The sequence below is a fragment of the Gavia stellata genome, chromosome 26 (genome assembly GCF_030936135.1).
Source record: "Gavia stellata isolate bGavSte3 chromosome 26, bGavSte3.hap2, whole genome shotgun sequence".
Taxonomy (NCBI): domain Eukaryota; kingdom Metazoa; phylum Chordata; class Aves; order Gaviiformes; family Gaviidae; genus Gavia; species Gavia stellata.
In genome coordinates, this window is record NC_082619.1 from 6,345,014 (window position 1) to 6,365,861 (window position 20,848).

General features: G+C 54.6%; 1 protein-coding gene across 1 annotated transcript; it reads right to left on the bottom strand.

Annotated features, from left to right (window-relative positions):
• Positions 1-258: 258 nt before the first annotated feature.
• ST14 (ST14 transmembrane serine protease matriptase) lies at positions 259-18,987 on the bottom strand. Its single transcript, XM_059829697.1, has 19 exons — positions 18,931-18,987; positions 10,195-10,354; positions 9,830-9,957; positions 9,148-9,218; positions 8,515-8,675; positions 8,045-8,080; positions 7,407-7,644; positions 7,097-7,236; positions 6,569-6,666; positions 5,887-5,996; positions 4,804-4,934; positions 4,440-4,544; positions 3,352-3,459; positions 2,802-2,915; positions 2,478-2,606; positions 1,901-2,087; positions 1,485-1,759; positions 1,045-1,181; positions 259-515 (listed from the first exon to the last, which is right to left on the bottom strand). Exons 1-19 carry the CDS (start codon positions 18,985-18,987, stop codon positions 354-356), a joined length of 2,547 nt encoding a protein of 848 aa, XP_059685680.1. The 3' UTR covers positions 259-353.
• Between the last annotated feature and the right edge of the window lie 1,861 nt (positions 18,988-20,848).

A 20,848-nucleotide genomic window follows, 5' to 3' on the forward strand; every position in this document is an offset into this window, starting at 1 on the left:
TTGTCATTTTTTCTTTTTTTTTTTTAAAGTTTAATTTTTTTTTTATTTTGTGTAAAATTTTAAACATATGTTTAATCTTGAATGACTGCTCATTCAAGTTGTTCATGGGAGCTGTGCTAGCTTACCCACAAAGGGGAACTTCTTATACTCTCAACTTACTGATTTCTAAGGGCTAAACTAAACCAAACCATGAGCTCTGGCTGTTCAGTACACACCCGGAGTCCCCGGTGCTTGCGGCGAGGTAGAGGGAGGGTTGAAGTTCACAGTAGAGGCTGCGCACTGCCAAGACCAAGTGTCACCAGGTGGCAGTGTACAAGAGGTGTCCGTGTGTCCACACAGGGACGTGTGTGTCCCTAAACGCCTGTCTGCTCCTGGACCCAGTCTCGCAGGCTGGTGAGCCGGCTGTAGACTCCAGGCTTGTTTCTCTGTGCGCAGCCGTCGCCCCAACTCACTACACCGGCCAGGAACATCCGATTGCTGGGCTCCACGCTGACCAGGGGGCCTCCAGAGTCTCCCTGCACAGACACAAACCACAGCATAAGCACCAACCCAGTGCATTGTCCTAAAGCAGAGTAAACCACACAGACGCTACAGTCTCAAAACCAATTCGTCATCACTAAGTCATCTCTCTGTACAATTTCCTGCCCATTCCAATTTGGCAATTCCCTGAATCAAGAAAAAATTGTACATAAATACTTGTTGTAGGTGTAAGTATGGCAACAGGAGTCCCAGAATAAAGAGCAAAACAAGTGGCCTGTTTTGCTAAATAAGGTTCTCAGTAACAAAATGGAGTGCGGTTGCACTGTTCTCCTACATGGTGAGGTGGTTTTGAGTCTAAGTCATGCATCAACACAATTTGCTTCTTGCACCCGTTCCAATTGGTCTGAGTCAAGAAGGATCCACATATATTTGTTATATATTAATGAAGTGTGGGAATACGAGTGGAAGCGCCAGAATAAAAAGGGCTGAGCAAAGGGCCCATCTTCCACACTAAGGCTTCTCCCCACAGCAATAAACCCGAGTGCTGCCGCACCACTGGCCTACCTGGCAGGCGTCCACGCCGCCCGTCAGGATCCCCACGCACATCATGCGCGGCGTCAGCTGGTCCGTCAGCAGATCGTTGCACACGGTCTGGTTGATGAGCCGGATTTCTGCTTTCTGCAAGATGGAGGCTCCGCTGCCTGCGAGGAGGGAAGGGCAGCATAAGTAAAAGTGCACGGCATTTTTAAGCAGCATTTCCCTCCCCTGTGCGCTTCACTCGGGCTCTGAATGACCGACTAATTGCCAGGTAAATCCCCGTTGCAACAACCCGCTTTTTCCTAATACCATGTTTCCGGCAGGACTGAGACATTAACTTTGCGCGCTCCCAAGGGAATCTCATTTGATTCCAGTCTCGAGGCAAGCTAATATATTTACATTGTGTCCAGCCAGCCCCCCCTTTTCCCTAAAGCCACAGGCGAAAACAAGGCAATGCCAGCGCTCACCTCCTTCCACAGTCGCTCCCCATCCCGTCACCCACAGGTCCTTGCCCACGGGGAAGTTGTGGGTGGCATCGGGCAGGCAGATGGGCTGGACGACGGAGGAGAAAGTGACGGGGGTCTGCAGCTCCATCACGGCAATGTCGTAGTCGTAGGTGTAGTCGTTGAAGTAGGGGTGGGAGACGATGCGCTTGATTTTCCGCGTTTGCACGTCGGCGCCGTTGCGGTTGCCTTGGTTGGTCAAGCCCAGGTAGGCTGTCCACAGGCTGGGGTCCGAGTACCTGCACGAGTCCCGAAACCCAGGGCAGGGTGAGGCCCCGCCTCACAGCTGTCCGCCCTCGCTATCTTAAACCGGTTCCTAGAAGTGCCTGTAAAACCATTTTTGTCCTATTCAGGCAGTCCCCGATCCGGCTCCCACCTACCTGATGCCCTGCAGCTCCAGGAAGCAATGTGCCGCCGACACCAGCCAGCGCTCCGAGATCAGCGAGGCCCCGCAGATGTGGCCCTGGCCCTTGACGTGGAGGCTGACCTGCCACGGCCATTCTCCCACCTCCGAGTTCTGCCCGCCGACGATCCGCGACTTCCTCGTGTAGGAGCGGATCCCGCAGTCTGGGGTGGAGAAGGAGAAGGGGCACTTGGTTACTCCTGTTCTCATTCGACACCTCCCCTTCCTTCCTCCGGGACACCTCCCGCAGCACAAGTGCCCCCGTTACCCACGTCAGGGATGGCCGATGCCATCAGCACGGGAGCACAAACGCTAAATTCGCTAAAATATTCACTGGCCAAGTCTGCAAATGTGCAGACAAACCCCTGTATTATCTGTGTAAGCCCTCCCTAAACATCTTGAACAACACAGACACTCCGCACGCTGCTGAAGAGCACAGCTTGGCTCTTTTCAGATCGAGCTATCGCACAGAAAGGCCCAGGGGCGCTCCCCGCCACACTTAAGTGTTTCTCTAAGGGGCTAAACCCGTGTGCCCCTTTCCCCAGGGTACTCACTGCAGTTGTCCTCGTCAGAATTGTCTTCGCAGTCCCGCTCCCCGTCGCACTCCGGGTTCTGCTTGCTGATGCAGCGCCCGCTGCGGCATTTGTACGTGTATTCCTTGCAGGGGACTGTCGCGTGGATCGCTGCAGGCAGGACAAAGGGAGAAGGGGTTAGCCCTGGTTCCGGGGAAGTCGCGCCGCTCAGGAGCCCTTCACCTTTTCTGCCCATCCCCGGGACATTGCCACCCCGTGAAAAACTGCACGTCAGGATGCTCGGCCGCCAAGAAATCCGTAAGAGGCTGCGTTTGAGGGGAGGTCCCCTCCGCAGCCCATCCTCACCGTTGCTGCAGCTACCCTCGTCGCTCCCGTCCCCGCAGTCGTCCTTGCCATCACACTTCTGTGCGCTGGGGATGCACTTGCCGTTGTTGCACTTGAAGCTGTCAGCTGCACAGCCTGGGGAAAGAGCAGCTCCTGAGAGACGGCAGGGCACAAACCCCACAGCACCTCCAACACACGGCTGCGTCCATCTCCCTTTCCCCCGAGACAAGTAAAGCCTCTGCAGCTACAAGATACAAACACCCATTTCCTGCATCCCCTGTCTTTTCTTCTCCAAATTGCATGCCACCACTGATTTATGAAGCCCATGTTTCCTACACCTCTGCTCGTCTGCGTTTCTCTCCTCCAAGCCCTCACTCAGGGCTCCTGCGTGGGCTCGAGGACGCTGCGCCAGGCGAGGCCTCGCCGTGCCCTGCGGCTGGCTGGCGTTTCGGGTTTCTTGCCTGCTCGTTTCCAGCACGGCACTTGCCTTCCTCCGCGCCGTCAGCCTCCGTCGTCCCCTTCGCCTTGCTCAAGCCCTCAGCCCTTTCTGCTCGTGGGGTGAGTTACTTACTGCACTGCAGCTCGTCGCTGTTGTCGCCGCAGTCGTTCACGTTGTCACAGACCCAGAACTTGGGCTTGCACCAGCCATTCTGACACCTGAACTGCTGGTCGGTACAGTCTGAAAAGGGAGAGCGAGAAATCAGGGAACAGACCTGCAAAGGCACCTGTGGAGCCACGAGCGACCCATCTGCCATCACATCTACCGCAACGTCACGGGAAAACCCGGGCAGCTCTCCCAGCGGGTGTGCAAGCACACGGGAACAAGCGCACCAGAAAACACCACGACAGCTCGGGGCCGTGCACGCGTACGTAAATACGTAACCGTATTTTCCACTGCTCTGGAGAACAGAACTATTTGGAGAGCTGTAATGTCTTAGGCAGTTAAGGCTGAAGCTGACATTACAGCATCAGGACAGCCAGAGGCAACAACTCAAGCAAAACGATGGCTGCAACCAGTGGGAAAGCACCTGAGATACCCGGATCACGGAGCTGGCAGCCAGGCCAGCAGCATACTCTTCCTCACAAAACAGCCCCTTAGCTGGGAACAAGATCCCAAACCAGGGGATCCCATCCTCTCTGATTAACTGCAGCCCCTGGACAATAACATGATCTATGGGGCAGCTCTGCTAATCTAAGAGGAAAAATTGTTGCGCAAAGAAACACCACACAGGTTTTCCACGTGTGCTCTGCAACACCTGCCCGGTTCGGTAACAAAATACATCCCTTTATACCGCCCGGCTCAGCCAAACCCGCAACAGCCTTGAGGATTAAATGGAAAAACACGTTCCCAGCTGGGAGAGACTGGAAAGGGAGGGAGATCCCACTGGGAGAGGGCTAGATTAGCAGGAACCCACAGCTCCTATGCCGGGAAAGGATCCCAAATTGATCCCCATGCCAGGCGCCTCTCTCTCCAGCCCGGAGGAGTGAGGCAGCGCTGGTGCTGGTGAGTGAGGCGAGCAGGGAGACCGGCAGCTGATCCGCCAAACCTCAGCACTAAGGCATGTTACCCAGAACAAGCCCAGAGCAAATACCTGCGGCCACCCCGGGGCGGCGTGGCTCTTCCCGTGACGGGCTATAAAAAACAAAGGACAGACTTACTGCAGGATCTCTCGTCGCTGCCGTCTACGCAGTCCAGCCACCCGTCGCAGCGCATGCTTCTGTCAATGCAGCGGCCAGTGTTGCAGGTAAACTTGCCAGGGCAAGCTGAGAGGGGAAAAAGGGATAAAACAACGTGCGAGCCTTCCAGCCGTCCCCTCTATGTCCCTTCCCCAAAGCACATGACGTTCCCTGCGCCTGCTTACAGCACCCAGCCTTAAAAACACCTTTTCCTCAGAGCACAGGAGGAATAACAAGGAGGTTTGCAGGCAAATATGACGTGCTCCTACCCCCCTGGAAAAGTACGCTTCCCAATCCAGATCTCAGGCAAATCAGTTCCCCCAAAAGGCTCCGGGTTTCAACTCACGATCGCTGGAGTCGTAGGACAGGTACTCAGCAGAGAAGCCAGTGTCTGTGTAGGACTGGTCTGAGTGGAACCGGACCTCTATTTTGTTGGTAGTACTGGCCACCACGAACTGGGGACGCTCCCCACAGTACCTGCGGGGAGAAAGAGCAAAGGTGAATGAAGTGCTGCAGGTCAGCACTGAGCAAACCTTCTTCCTTCCCTGAACTCCCCATCAGCACAAAGGGTCACTTCACACAGGCAGAGAGCTCGGGGGGCAGGAGAACAGAGAGCAGGTCTGATTCCAGCACGGATTGCTGGACCTCAAGGTCCGCACGCAGGAGCCGAATTTCGCTGCCGTCAGCAGAAGGTTTGAGCCGGCTGCAAACACCACCGAGCTGTGACCTCGGAAACGATTGGGAGCGAGTTCATCCAAATCCCCGCCTGACACAGTGGTGTCTCTGATCTCGGATCCACCGTGTCTCTGGATTTGTGCGGCCTCTAAAGCCGCAGGATCCCATCCCACCATCGGTCGGTGGGAATCGCTTACACAAGCAGCACGGCAGGAACTAGCCAGGGCCACAGATGCAGGTGCTGGCTTTGAAACCCGCTCTCTTCAAGGAAGGGTCAGCTCCCCTGCCCAAACCCTTGTGAAACAACACTGCTCACTTCCCCTACGCAGTACCAAGTTGTCTTTTTGGCCCAGCTTAGATGAGGTTGTGTAATAGCAAACAGAAAACATAACAGTAAACGCACCACAGAACACAACGCAATTACGCTAACAATGGAGATTTGCTCATTCAAGCAAAACCACGCCAGATGTTTCTGCCTTTCTGCACACGAGGCATGTGATGTGACGTTCCACAGCATTGGGGGGGCATTCAGCTGCAGCGTGCAACAAACCCAGGGTCTCATCCTGGTGCTGCTCCCCTCTCGCCACCGGGCATCGAGCTACGAGAGCAGGTCAGGCACCCTCCTGCCTCATCATATCCCAAAAAGCACCAGCACACTTGTTCCCACAGCAAGTTTAAGGAAAGCACAAGGTGCCGCATAACTAAAAGCAGCCCCTCCTCTCGAAGGGCAAAAGCCGCGGGTCAGGCCGCCTACCTCGTGCTGTTGATCTGCACATAGTCCTTGGTGCAGGAGCTGACTGGGATCCCGGTCTCCAGCACGAAGAACATGTTGAAACGCACCTTCACGTTCTTTTTAGAGGGAACCTGCAAAAGGAAGCACAGTCAGTGGCGCGTTGCTTTCTGGAGCACAGAAGATGGGAGTAAGTTTCGTGGGAAAAGGGTCTGGGGGGAGGACAGAAGATAAGTGAAAAAGGAAAGAAGTCCGGCAGAAGAAGAAACGCCTTCCCGAAAAGCCACTATGGCTCACCCTGTCATTGAGACAGTCACTTGGCTTGCTGACCCCAGGATCCCAGATCAAACAAGCACACAGAGGGGGAGTTGAAGCCAGACCTCTGTCAACAGTGCCTGCTCTCCCAGGGCAGAAGGTTTCCCCCCCCACCAGTTTTGCCAGCAAGCGACCGGCCTGTCCCAAAGCCCACGTGCTCTAGTGCTTTTTGTGTAAAGTTACAGTTATCGGGGGCTACGATAAGCGTCACGCAGGGTTCAGGCCCCTCACAGCCTCTTCTGCCTTTGGCACCAGCTCCTAAAGCCTCCCTCCAGTTATGTCAGACTCTAAGTCTCCAGGCAGCATCTGCTGTGAGCTCGCTTGCACGGTGTCCTGCATAACCACGGTCATTTAACGGACTAATTAAGGCAAAGAGAGGACCTCGTCTTACCTCTATGTTCCAGACACAGTCCATGGCTGGGGGGTAGTGTGCTGGGTAATAGGGAGTTGTGAAGGTGCCGCTCTCTCCTTTCAGAGTCCCACCACAGACTAGGAGATAAGCAAGAAGATGAAAACAGGTTAGAGACGTAAAGAGACGTGGTTTTCCCAAGCCTTAGCTGGCTATCACCCGAGGCAGGAAGGGAGGCAGATGCAACAGTCTCTAACAAGGTTAAGTCGATCTCTGGAGAGAGCAGCTCTGCTCCAAGGCTTGGAGAGAACCCAGGAGATCAATTAGGTGCTTCCTGCATACAACAATCTGCATGTCTAACCCAATGTAATTCTTATTTTGCCCTCCTCAGGGGACATCATTACAGCAGCCAAGAGCACCGTGGCCAAGGCAAGCTCCGAGAGCCAAGATGTGACCTGCTTCCAGGTCTCTCGGCCCTGGAAAGATCCCTGGCAAACTGACCGCAGCCACTGCTGCACCTCCCTCTACAGCTGCCCACGGCAGGGAGAGGTGAGGGGGAACTCTGCTCACCTTTCATCTTCGGGAGCTGGAAGAACTCAGCCTTAAAGCCAGGGAATCTCCCCTCCTTGTTGGTAACCAACGTGACGAGCATGACGTTCTGGGAGGACAGGAAGGTCAGGTTGTAGGAAGGGGCGTAATTCCCACAGAGCCTAGGAAGTAAAGGACAAAATCTGTTAGACACAGCTGCATAGAGAGCCTCAAGCAGCACAGATCACCTCTGAGCAGAGACGAGCTCAGTTACCAGCAGGACTTCTCAGTATCACCTTGCCGCTTCACACCAGGACTCGGTGCCATACAGGAACCTACCGGGGACACTCACCTGACCAAAGCGTGGGGCTCCACGGGGCTCAGAGAGTTGTACACCTTGATGTAGTCGCTGTCGTCTGTGCACTGCTCCAGCTCCAGTGTCTTGAAGGTCAGGCTGATGATGGAGTTGGCGTCCGCTCTCAGTGTCCAGTAGCAGCGCGCGTTGTTGGGGTACGGGCTGTTGGGAAAGCCCGGCGTGGTGAAACTGGTGATCTCCCCTTCCTTGGCGTGGAGGGCAAACATGCAGCTATCTGCCCAGGAGAGCAGGGAAGAGTTAACAAGGCAAGCGAGGAGGTTCTGCCCTGCCTTTCCCCGAGATGCAGAGGGCAGCACTCGGAATTCCTCGCCTGCCTGCAGGCTGTCCCTGGGCAGAAGCCTCTTGCAGGGAGCACCCTTGCTTTCAACCTCCAGCTACAAGGCGAGGCACTGGAGAAGGGCAGCCAGGGCCACCCGCTACTGCTAGCTAATGGCAAGGCCTGTGCCACAGTTTGGCCGACCCCAAACTGGCTCCAAGCAGCACACGGAGGTCCGCCTTGCCTGCGGAGCACCCCTGTTCAGACCATTCCCCACCCCTCAAGGGAAATCGCCACCCCCAAAGAGGTCTGGGGATGCACAGAGGCTGTTAGGAGACTGAAGAACAACTCTACTTACTGTCCCGAGCGGAGTAAGCTATGCTGGGGTCGGCAGCTGCAGGAGAAAACAGAGGTGCTGTCATTCTTTGGGCTGTGGGAAGTCCCTGGGACCCGCACTGATTCGGCCTTGCTTGTGGATTCTCTCCCTGCAAGCTGGCCAGGGGGAGGCTGCTCCTGCCAGGGCTTCGGGGAGCCGAGTGATCAAGCTTTTCCTTTGCAGGAGGGAGGATTCATCCCTGTCCCTCTCCAGACGGGCTCAGAGGAGAACACAGTGTGTTCGAGTGAAGGGGAGCAGTCCACACAGCCTCCCCCAGGCTGCGTGGCCCATCAAAGCAGTGCTGGGAACGCCAGGTCCTTACACTCACCCTAGAGCGGTCCCCGCGGCCGAAGGCACCCAAGGGAAGGCTGCGACCGGCAGCTTACCCCTCCAGCGAAATGTCCCCCCCCAGTCCCACGCAGAGGCCCAGGGACGGCGGAGCCAGCACTCACGGAAAGCGACGACCGACTCCACCTTCAGCACGGGGTTTCGCAGGCGGGGGTTCAACCTCTGGACCAAGCTCTGCTTGTCCGCCATCGCCCTGTCCAGACTCGCCTCCCGGTACTTGGGGACAAGGAACTCTGACCAGTAGTAGGCAATGACGCTGCCTTCGCTGCAGGGGAAGGGCGATTATGGGGTGAGAGCAAGGACAGACGCAGGAGGGCTCAAGTATCAGGAGAAGAAGGGGCCAGGCTACTTGATGAGCCAATTTTGGAGGATAGCCATGGGGAAGGGAGAGTCTCAATACCAAGTTAAACAAACTGCACCCAGCAAAGGCTCCTGCCAGCCCGGGGAGTCCCTTTCAAAGCTGCCAGGCACCACCCACTGCGGTTCATAGGGCTCTACCACACCATACCTGGATTTTCCCAAGACATCTCCCTCAGCACACAGTGATGAGGACTGGCAGAAAACAGTACGCATTTTCAGGTCACTTTTCACTGCCCACCCGTTACCGTGTCACTCAGGGTGACTACTGAGGTGCCTCCATCCCCAGCAGCTCGGGAACGAGGGTATACGGCTGCGCGACACCCCAGCATCGCCCTCCTCCACTCCCAGACAGGGCTCAGAGAGCACCTAACGCTCACCTGAACGCAGTTATCACCGTCTCTTTGTGGTAAGGGCCAATATCTGCATGATTCCTGTAGATCTCCTCCACCTGAAAGGTTTAAAGAAGAGCGTTCAGCACGTCTAGAAGTGAGGAGGGGGGTAAGGCTAAAGACAGACAGAGCTTCAAGCCTGCTGTGGAAAATCAGGGCACATACCCGGCATCCCTGGCTGCAGGAATCTGCAGAGGCCAAAGAGAGGAAGAGGGAGAGTTGAGAGTCCCCGTAGCACCCAGACCTGCACACCACAGCCTGCTCTGACTCACCTCGCCCCGCTCTGCCCCGGGGGAAGCACAACGAATACCCGAGTCTGAGGGGAAAGGCAAGACTAGCCACAGCTTCAGCACAAAGGGCAGACACGCTCCTGCCTCAGCTCCCAGCCCTGACTCATCCCCCGACCCTGGGATTTGCCCGGGCAGCCTCCTACGGCACACGCTGGGTGGCAGAGGCAGGGAGACATGGTGGCACCGGGCTGGAGCCGCGATGGATGGATGACCCAGCTTAAAGGCAGGCTCCTTGCACCCAGCCCAGCGTGTCATGGTGCGCGGGGAGAGCTGAGAGGAGCGAGAAAGCTCCGAGCAGTCTTACATGCAGGATCCCCGTGGCCACAGGGCAAGAGGAAAAAGTCCTGCTCGCAAGAGGAGGGATGCAAGAAACCTCTTACCGTGCTCTTCACCTTCTTGGCCAGCATGATGAACTCCGGCGAGCTGGAGTTCTCGTAAGCGTCAAGGAAGTCCCAGTTCAGAACCCGTAAGTGGCCATTGAAAACCTTCTGAACGGCCGCGTTCCTGTCTGGAAGGCAACGGATCAGAGGCAAAAAGGGTAGTCAGGGCTGGGACCACGGCACAGCAGGTCCCCAGTGACAGCGATCGGGACACGGGGGTGGAAATGGTGTCCCCCCACTTCCCGGAGCCTTCCCAGAGCTAGAGAGGGCACATGTGATCAACATCGGATAACAACGCTTTTCCATGTGGATATGGTCCCAGGGTATCGCTCTGCACGCCACCACCCCCCAGACGTCATACTCACATTTGAAGTGCCAAACCAGGAGGCCGGTGACGAGGGAGATGAGCAGGAAAACAACAATCACAATCGTGACGACCACCCGCCGCTTTGGGCCACGTTTCTCCATCTTCTTAGAGTTCATGGCAGGGAGGAACTCCACCCCTTCCTCCAGGTTGTTCATGTCCTAGGAGAGGCGAGAAGGCAGGACGGTGGAAAGGCCGTTCCCAAAGCCTGGTTCGGAGAGGTCCAACCACAAAGCAGTCTACAGAGCAGAGCTACCTGTCCGCGGCAGCTCCCCGAGAGCATACGGCATGCCTCGGCGCCGGCGGCTCCACAGCCACACCACGGCAGGACAAACCCTGAAGGTTTTTGTTTTGCTTTTCCGCACACGCCTAATTCCTTGTTGGGCCCAATACAAGGTCATCAGCTCAAGCAAACTCAGAGGCAAGTCCACACACCCCCCCGTGACCATGGTAGGTCACAAGCCCAAAACCTCCAAGACGTCTGCCTGCCGGCAGATGAAACTGCAGACAAAAATTCACCCCCACAAAGCGCTCGCTATGCGGCAGGTGTGTCACCTGCAGCTCGTGGGGCACAGCGCGCTATAAATAGCTTTCCTCTAAAAGAAGAAACCGAGCTATTTCCTCCCTTTACATTTGCACAACCCTCTGGACGTCTCCCGAGCCGACGAAGCACTCCTGTATTTCTGCTCGGCTTTCCCCATTCAGCGCAAATACCGATTAAAAGAAATAAACCCAAAGCTGAAGATGAGCACACAAGACATCCCCGCAGCCCACGACCAGCCAGACTCTCAGGACAAGACCTGTTGGCTGATGAAGAGCAGGTCCCAAAGGCAGCCGCCCAGGAACGAGGAATGACACCCGTAAGACACAGCTCTCACTGCTATCACCCCCCCACGCTGGGCTGGGTGACGAAGAGGAAGGTCTCTGTCGCAGTGCAACGTCCTCGGTGCCCCGGGGTTTCACTCTCTCACACCTTTGGCTTACCCGCCCTCCATCCTTGCCCTGCTCGCATACCTGCACCTCCAGCCTGGGGGGGAAATCAGAACGGCTGCAGACCCAGATGTCTTCAGAGGATGCCACGCAGCCCAGAGCATCCTCGGAGCAGGCAGACGTCGGGGGCCCGGAGCTGCACCCACCACCCCAGCGCTTCCTCTCCTCCCCTGAGCTCGCTAACCCACGCTGGGAGAGCAGACCACATCTTCTGCTTTCTTCTTGGGCCTCCCCAAGAAGGTAGGAAGGGCTCTCCGCCTGCTGCAAACTGCCCAAACCATGAGGATGGCTCGCCTTTCCGGTCACCACCTTCCCATTTTCCCCCTCTCCCGAGCCTTACCGGGCGTCCGGCAGCTTTCTGGGCAGCGGCACGGGGCTCTGGACAGCAAGGACGCCACAGCGCAAAGTGCCGACTAGCACGAATTCGCTGCATTCAAACGCATTCCTGTGCTCCGGGGGTAACGTTGTCCCCGTAAGCATGATGCCGGGTCAGATGCTGCCTGTCCTCTCTCAGCCCAGGGCTGACACAAACATACTCTAATGGCTCGGGCTAATTTGATTCAAATGTCACAAGCCCCTAAAAGTCAGGAAAAACAACCAGCAAAGGAGATGCTGTTGACAGAGCGACCTCTGAGCCCTCTGCGCTCTCGTGCAGACGCAGGCGATGAGCCATCCTCGCTGCGTGCAGACGCAGGCGATGAGCCATCCTCGTTGCACTTCCCTTAGATGCAATGGCTTCACCATCTTATCTTTCCCGAGCCTCACTTCGCAGGGAAGCCCAGCTCCCACTTGCATCATTCCCCCACTCCTTTTGCCCTTTTCTTCACCCAGTCTCCGTCCTCTCCTCCCACCCTCCGCACATCACCGAAGCCTCTCCTCCCTGCGGTATTCGCCTGAGGCCCTTTACAATAGGGACGTGGCAGGCACCTTACCCTACAGTTTTGTAAAGGACTCTCTAAGTTTAATCCTCTGCAAATACTTACTACAAAGCCACCAAAACCAGAGCAACCTACCAGTTTTCGCACCATCTGCTCTCAGAACAACCTGAGTTCATCATTTGACAGCTCTCCACTACAGCACGGGGAAGGAAGCCTTCGTTTATTTGTGAGATTTACTGCCTAAGGCTGGGCAGAAAGAAACCAGTGTGAAGCACGCCATCTCGGAGGTGCCAGGCTGTTTCTGTCACCAACATCCAGCCACTGCCAGAAGAAACAAAAGACCTAGCAGGGCCACAGAGGACAATCCCACGGGGGATGCTCTGATTCCCATTCAGCTTCCGCGATCGTACAGGAAAAGCTTAAAAAACGTAACCCAAGGAAACTTCAAAACAGAAGACACACAAAATAAAGCTTCAACACATACAGACATCCTAAATCAAGAAACTCTTCAAAGTCAAGATTGCCTGGAGTTTGACACACTGCCTTCAAAACAGCCATCTGGCTCCCATCAGTTTCCAAATCATGTAAGAAATCCCCCCAAACCAGGTAAAGAGAAGAAACCGGCCACAAATCTCGCCAGCATCTCTCCTATCCCACCGCAGGGCTGCTGGCAGCGCCAAGCCTTCCCGGGACTTCCAATACGTTGCTGCCGTTAGCAGAAAGAAAAGTATTTCATTCTCTTCTAACATCTGCAGGAGCCTGAGGCAAGAAAACAACCTCAGGAGTTTAAATGATATATCTGTTCACACAACAACAGCTTTCCCAGACTTCCTGGGGTCAGCGAGGAAGAACCGCCTGAGTTCCGAGTGTTCCGAGTAACAGTTTTCGGGCGCAAGCTGTTAAATGTTGGCCTTAATAATACGCTCCCCTGGCAGGCTGAATTCAACTAGATGGCATTTCTTCCCGGAAAGACCGATCGCACACTTCTTGCATGAGAAGCGTGATGTTACAGGGGGGTAGCAGCAGCAAAATGGCACAACGAAATAGGGTCTCCTCTGGCTACCGGGAGAGCAAAGAAAACCCTATTTTCAAATGGTATACCCTTCGGCTGAGGGTACCTTCAGCCCTCTGCAAAATTCCCAAGATTCAGTTTCACCAAACTGCCAGAAAAAAAAGGGGCTCAGCTGCAAGGAGGAGATGCTGCTGTGCAAGGCCAGACTGCACAACACTGTGGCTGATGCGTTTTAACATCCTCTTCGAGCTAAAGGTTGTGTCTTTGCAGAGAGAAAACCCTTAGATGGGAGGAACTAATCAGTGTGATTAAATCAGGAGGAAAACAGAGCTCCCCTCCGCCCCCGACACATACAAACACACGCACCGCTCCTGCGGCTGCAGCGCAACCAAAGGAAGTTAGGCACGAAAATGCCCCATCTGATCTTTCTTTAAGACAATTTCTCTGCTCTTCTTGGAAGAAAAGGGTGAAAGATCTTAAACCTGCGAGAGTTTACAGCACGCCTTTGTCAGTTTGTTCTTGCTCCAAAGCTGAGAGGGCAGTGACACCCACAGCACCAAGAGAAACTAAAGGAGTGGGGGGACTCCTAGGGAGGTTATTTTTGTTATTACTCCCGTACGAGGTGCATAAGCAGCCACTGATGCTGTTCCTTGCCAGAATTTACCCAGTGATTAGAGGCAGATACGAGACTGAATCCAAAGAGGTTTCCTTCCCTGCCCTCTGTTTTGTATTCCAGATCTCATCCTCTCCCATCCTCATACCTTATGTACACCATTATATTCCCCGGCCAACTCGGACACTTGTGTGAAGCTGCTTTGAAGAGCTGTCGCGTGTCGCAGCCTGGGTAAGCAACAGCGATTCCTGCAAACCCTCTTCTCGCTACAAGGCAAAGGATCTGAAGCATCCCCCAGGCACTACAGGAATGCCAAATCAGGTCGTGCCGGGAAGGTTTCAGATGAGGCCCCGTGTCCCGACCTCTGAGTAAGAGGCTGAATCCTCCCTGCCCGTACTCAGCACGAAAAGCACCCGTTTGACCTTAGTACCAGACTTGTCTGCGCCCAAACAGCGCGGCTGAGCCTCCGCTCTGCTCACTCGCTGCGCTGCGCGTCCCCTTCGCTGCCGCCACTCCTGCCCGTCGGGGAAAAATACCTCTGTGGCGGTGCTGGTCACCATCCTCTAAGCTAGGCAGAAACCAGACGGAATCAAAAGCAAGACAGGCTCGAAAGATCATCGTTAAATCAAGCAAAAGACGACTACAATTTTAATCTCCTTTAGCGAACGGTTGCTGTGGATTTCCCTCGCGTGTACAGAAGAGTCCATTGCAACAGCAGCTGTAAATCAGAGAGGATCCAAAAGCACGTCCTGCTCTCACCTTGTCTGTGATTCCCCGAGAAACAGTCTCTAGCACAAAGTGACTCAAGGTCTGACTCTCTCGCCCTTCTCGAGGAAACTACTCCAATAAACATTATTAACAGAAAACCTTCCTTGATATTCTCTCTGCCTTAGTCACAGGTTCAGTTACTTCCTCTTGCTCCTCCTCGCTCAGCCCTCACCGTCACCGCGGGGCTCCCCAGGGCAGGATCGGAGGGTTCTGGTCACAGCGTCAGCCCGGCTGGCGTGGCTGCTGCATCCACGTGGTGCCCTGGCAGGAAAGCCACGTGCCAATCAAGTGAAAGGGTCAGGAAGATGTTGCCCCATTTCTTCCACGCCTCAGTTTCCCCTGGACTACCGACTCCATGAGGAAACTTGAAAAAGGAGCGGGCACAGATAGATTTATATAGCGCTTGGAGGTCTCCTGCACGCAACTCCTCCGTGCAGAGAGCTCAGAGAAAAGTCCTGTGCGTAAGCAAACCTTCCCACTCCTCCTCCGTAAGCCAGCCGCACGATATATTTTTAGACAGCGACCGTACTCTGCCAGACTGGACAAACCAGATGCAGAAGTGACTAATTCTGTCAGCAGGAAATACAACAGGCACACAGGGGTGGTGGGAACTGCCACGGTCGACTCTGGACTGGAGATACTTACCGGAAAGCAGAGATACCCTCTGGCAAAGGGCGATTCGCAGAAAGGCTAGGATGTGCCACAGAGTACAGCTCTCCAGCAAGAAGATTTCTGGGATGCATGCAAAGCGCAGGTCCGTCTGGGATCAGCATCTCCCACAGAGGCTGATTTCTGGCTTGTTTGGCGGTTCCAGCACGACAGCGTGATGTGTCCTGGGCACCAAAGGCCCTCACTGCTCCCCTCTCCTCCACAATAGGTGCTCCATCTCTCACTCAGCGTCTGCGGCTGGTTCACTGGACCCTGACCCACAGAAGGACTGGGCTCCTGGCCGTTCATTTCACCTGTCCCTTATCACCTTTGTTTGTCCAGCACAAGGCAGCGATGAGATTCAGCTGCTTCCCTTGACCTTTATCGCATTCCAGCCTCAGCTGGTCTGCTGCGGGACTGCTCAGGGCCAAAGCTGTACAAATCACAGAAGGTAAGGGCAGGTGTGCAACCAAGGCAGTCTCACTGCAAAAAACCCACTGTCTGGCCCTAATGTGCACAGCCAAGAAAAGGAACCCATAAAATACAAACTTTGAGGTGGCTTGGAGAGGTCTCAGATGAAGCAGAGTCATTGGACTATGCGGTTAGACTCTTGCTAGGTAATCACCCCTCGCAGATCCCAGCCTGTGTATCCAAGAGGCAATTCCCACCTCCCCTTTTCCAGCCGCACCTGCCTCAGGTGCTGTTTGATAAAAACTAAAACAAATATCGCACGAGAAACAAGAGGAGCAAAACCCATCGACTCATCAACTAGCTCAGGACACGGCCAGCGAGCCGGGCTCAGAGCCTGGGACACCCCAGCCTTTGAGATCAACAGGTTGAGCTTGCGCAGTGCGGAAAGAGCCAAGAAAGTTATCTTTTCAAAACCTGAGGTTTCCCAGATCATACTGAAGGCTAACAGCAGCTTTGTGGTGCTGGCATAAGGGGAAACAGCCTGTTTCCCGTAAGAAAAAACCCGAAAGATCTAAAAGCTGCTGACGCATGGGGTGCGCAACGTGCAACTCGCTTCACCCAAGTAGCTCAAGTACAGCTACACAATTTTTGAGATCAACTCCAGCACCGACCCTTGCTGCAATCCCAGATACTCCGCTCCAGGAAGAGATCTGGTAAGAATAATCTTCACACTTCTCTTCTTAGTCTTAATAAGAAATACATGGAAACAGCATGACTAAGAGCTAAGTTTCCGTAAGGCATATTCGTGCCGTGTTGCCCCAACGTGGGCAGTAAATCACTGAAGAAACTTTGCCAGCCTATTATTTTTCGTCTTCAGTTCCTTATTAAGGGCAATGAGACTATAAAATGATGACATCAGAACTAACGAGGGAATATGGAGCGGGAAATAAAGGACACAGAGTCCTCCAGACTGTCTACCTTCCAGGCACAGAGGGCAAGTGCAGTAGTGAAAGATGCGAGTCACACACACCTCTTTCACACACCAATTTCGAGCTCAATCCTCTACAGCATTCAATCGTCTTGTGACCATCCTGAGTCATACGGGAAACCAAATTCCTTTAGGTTTATTACAGAAGAAACTACAGTTAATGTTTGCACAGGACAGCACAGGCTTGGCTTGCCGCCCCGCACCAGGCTTATCAGTGCAGCTGGGTCATGCAACACAGCAGCTCAGAAAAAGCGACCACGCTTCTAATCGTGTTTCTGGTGTAGCAGAGACTTTTACACTTCTTGGGGAGAAGTGGGAAATCAAGCGACCTTCCAGGCCTGATACATGTAGCTATCAGCCATGAAATTCCTCCCTACAACACGCTTACATCCCAAAACCAGAAAAGAAACATGTGGCAGATGCAAACAGCTTATTTAAAACACTCTTACGTCTTTCCTGGTACAGAGAGTACTGTCTGAGCAACAAAAATGCCCTCCAGCAGCCTAACAAAAACAGCTGCGCCCCAGACCTCGATGAAACATTCCACACTCATCATTTACACTTCGCCCACGCTCTTGACCGACTCTTCTAGTTTTGAGGTGGATCTGGCCCAGGACATTTGAATGTTTGGAGCCCACAGCAGGGGAAACACCAGCATCCCCGCCCGGGCAAAGCCTTTGTCTGGCAAAGCCATCCCTATTAGCTGCTCCCTCCGCCACCCCAGCCTATCGCCCGGCTATCGCAGTACGTTATTTCAAGGCTAGCCCTTTGCATGGAAACGGCATATTCTACCCCGGGCAAGGCTAGAACCTTTGGTCTGATACCTTCCCCACAGCCAGGCCCTCAAAAACCCTCTCGCTGCTCCCTCAATGGTTTTACAAAGTGATCTTTTGTTTGCTGAGCAAAGGTCTGTCGCGCTCTCGATCGGTCTCAGCCTTTTTCTCGTCGTGCCTTCCTTATCCCTGTTTGCCTTTGGCACCAACGGCAGAAAAACTGGCCTGAGCAGCAGCTCAGCCACCAGGCACTACCCGAGAGAAAGGCTCTGCACCTTTCCAAGGAAGAGGAGTAGCTTCTCCTCACTGTGCCCAAGAGCTGCCGCAGCTCCTTCCCCGCCGCAGGAGGAGACGCAGTCATTGCAAAACAACTCACATTTGCCCTGCCGTCGTATTTATAGGGAGCCAAGTCCAACAACAGTCGGTCCACGACGGACAAATTCCTCAGGCTGTTTACTGCCAGGAAGGCGGGTGCCGTCTTCGGGAAAGTCCTCCCGGATCAGATCTGCTCCTCTTGAACTGATGCAGGGGGAAAACTGATCCAGAACCAGGGGAGAGGACCTGGCACGCCGCTGCCCCGGTGTGAAGGGACTCGCTGGAGCACTCAGCCCTGCCGTAAAGACACGCCAGCGCGCAAACCTACGTTTTGCCAAGAGAACAAGCCAGGCAGGGAAGATCAGGCTGCACGCAACAGTGTCAGCCCGACCCGGCCATGGAACAAAGAGCTCGAGCTGAACGGTATCAGCGAGAGCATCTTCCCTCCCGCTCCTGGCAGTCACCGCGGCCCTGGCACACGCGGGAGAGCGGGGCTGGAGGCAAGGGAAACTTTTTCTCGCTGTAGGCCAGCTTTCTGATCGGTGCTAACACTGCTAGCTCCTTTGCCGCTGCCAGATAACAACCGCTAAAGCCAGGCCTCAGAGACCGACACCAGACAGCCTGCAGGTGAGCTGGGAAGCGCTGCTGTCGTGCTTTAACCTAAAAGCCCAGTTTTGAAACAGCTCTGTGGCACAGAACAGGCTCTGGAGGTGCAACCCAAAACCAACAGTCCCTGCCCGACCCTCAGCCAGGAAGACCTACACGAAAAGCCAAGACCGCGGCTTAAGCTCGCTCAAGTTTCAAAGCATACTGATAACGCATCGGTTAATTAACGAAGCCCCAAAGCCCTCAGTTAAAGTCAGACCTTCTGACGGCTTGAACAGGTTTAGTTAGATCTGTTGCTAAACAACCCGGACCCACGCGCTGCAAACAGTTCACCTCGGCAGAGTTTATCTTTACTCACATCCCCAGCGCCTAGCTTGAGCCGAAATCAAAACCGTCAGAGCGATGGTAGCGCTGACATCGGGGCGGTCTAACACCGGCGCAGACTGCTGCACCGTAACCGGCGGGGATTTCCACTTTCCCAAAGCTGGTTTTTCTATTCCTGCTCCGCTGGTCTTGGCAGCGACCCCCAAACAGGTTCTCCTGACCCTACCTGATGGCGGAGAGGGAGCGGGAATCTCCCTCGCTTCCCGAGGGATCCGGAGCTGCCCTGGTCAGTCCTAACCCGCGAGGCTCAAAGGAATGGGAGCGAGCGGGGGACGAGGCAGCTGGGCGAAAGGCTGAGCGCTTTTGGGAGAACCCCGCCACCCCCCCCCCGGCACCGGGAGCCGCTCTCACCTGCGGTTGGGCGCTGTACCTCATGCCGGCACCGGCGGCCGTGGGGCCCCGCTCCATGGCGAGGGCGGCTGCCGCGCCGGCTCAGGCCGCCATGGCGCGGTTGCTCCTCGCCTCGGCACGGCACGGCTCGGCTCGGCACGGTGCCCAGCCCCTCCTCTCTGCGATCCTGGCAGGTGCGGGAAGCCGGAAACACCCCGCGGGTCACCCGACGTTCCCGTGTCTGGCTGCGGCTCCCGCCTCTCCCACTTCACAGGCGTTCGTGGGAAAATTAGGGAAAACGTCATGCCCGAAAAGCCGTGCCCAAAAGCCCCGCACCGGCTTTGCATCATCTGAAGGACCCTTTTGCCATGTGCTTTGCTTTAGCAAATGAAACCAGAAAAATCTGTCTTTTACCAACACGAGCCACCCCGCAGCCGGCAGGAGGGCTTGCTAGCACTGCTGTACACAGCAGCTTCTAGAGCAAAGCTTTATGTACCCAAGGTCTTATCCCTTCCCGGGTGACAACAACCAGCATGCTATGAAACCCCGCTGCGAAGAGGGCGCTCTCCAGCACACACAGGCACTTTAGCCCCTGGGACAAGCCCGCTGTTCCCAAAAACATCTGGTACACTGAGGGACTGCCAGAGCAAAGTATTCCCTTTATCCCAGCCTGAAACCTGCTCTCAGCTAGGCTACAGCACTTTAGGAATGAGCCACCTCGTACCAAACAGCGGAGACCAGATGCAAAATGACGAGCAACGCAGCAGCCCAGCAGAAATTGCACATGTATCCAAATCTGGCACTCAGGAGTGTTGCGCACGTACCAGCAACAGCTCCCGGGGACTCTACGGTCTAATATTAAATGGTGCCCCCAGAGAAGAAAAGGAGAGACCAGCGGCAAAGCCCTGGCTTCTGAGAATGCTCTAATGCAGCTTTGAACGAGGACTTTTAACACTGAAATCTGCATTCCTGACACAGTCTTACTCCATCATTTTCCCCTTATTGTAAAAATAACACACACACCACCCCCCAATATTTAGATTTCCAACATTCAAGAGTAAGTCAAGATTAAAAATAGCTGGACCAACATCATCCTTCTTGGAAAGGTTCTTCCCTTCTCTGTCTTACATGTGATAGTCTATACCAACATTTGATATGCCCATCAATCTATCTGATGGCTGAACTGGCCATCCCACTGCTGATCTAAACTCCTTTCCACCAATTGCATCCAGCCCTGAGACTCATTTTTTCCACATCTGAACATTTAAATTTCCCAGAAAACTGTTTTTGCTCTAACAGGAGTTGTCCACTGATTCACATGCCACAGGGAGACGCTGGGTTACCTTTGTTTCCCCTTGGCTCTAAAATGTCTCCTGGGGAGAGCAAGTTTTGGGTCCCTTTTGCACGTGTTTCTCTGGGGGGAAAAAGAGACGGTGCCAGGTCTCTGATCCTGCTGTTTTCTCTTCAGGTGAAAAATACAACGTTAACTTCTGTGCTCTTACAGAAGTACTTGTGCCAGCGCCCTCCCTGCTCCCTCAGCAGCTACCAGAATCCCACCCGCTTGCTGAGCACCACACAGCAGGAAGCATCTCCGGATTTAAGGTATTCCCCTTCAGAAGGCGGCTTTGTTAGTCAGCCTGCTGAAACTACTGGGCTGGCTGATGTCAGGAGCTGCTCTCAGCTCTCCCGCTGATGCCCAACCCTGCCCAGCGCTCTAGTTTTACAGCCACTCCCTACCTGGCTGACTGCAGCTGCTCCAGCCTGACTTAATACCCCCGTGAAACAGCATATTTTAGGTACAAGGCAGCTAGTCTGAGCTGAAAGTGCTGCTCTTTGTTTCTGCACTTTTCTTTTCAGCGTATCAACTAATCTCCTCCAGGCAGGTGCCAGGCAAACAGCCCTGCTCTGGGATGTGGCTAATGAGGGCAAGATGCAGACT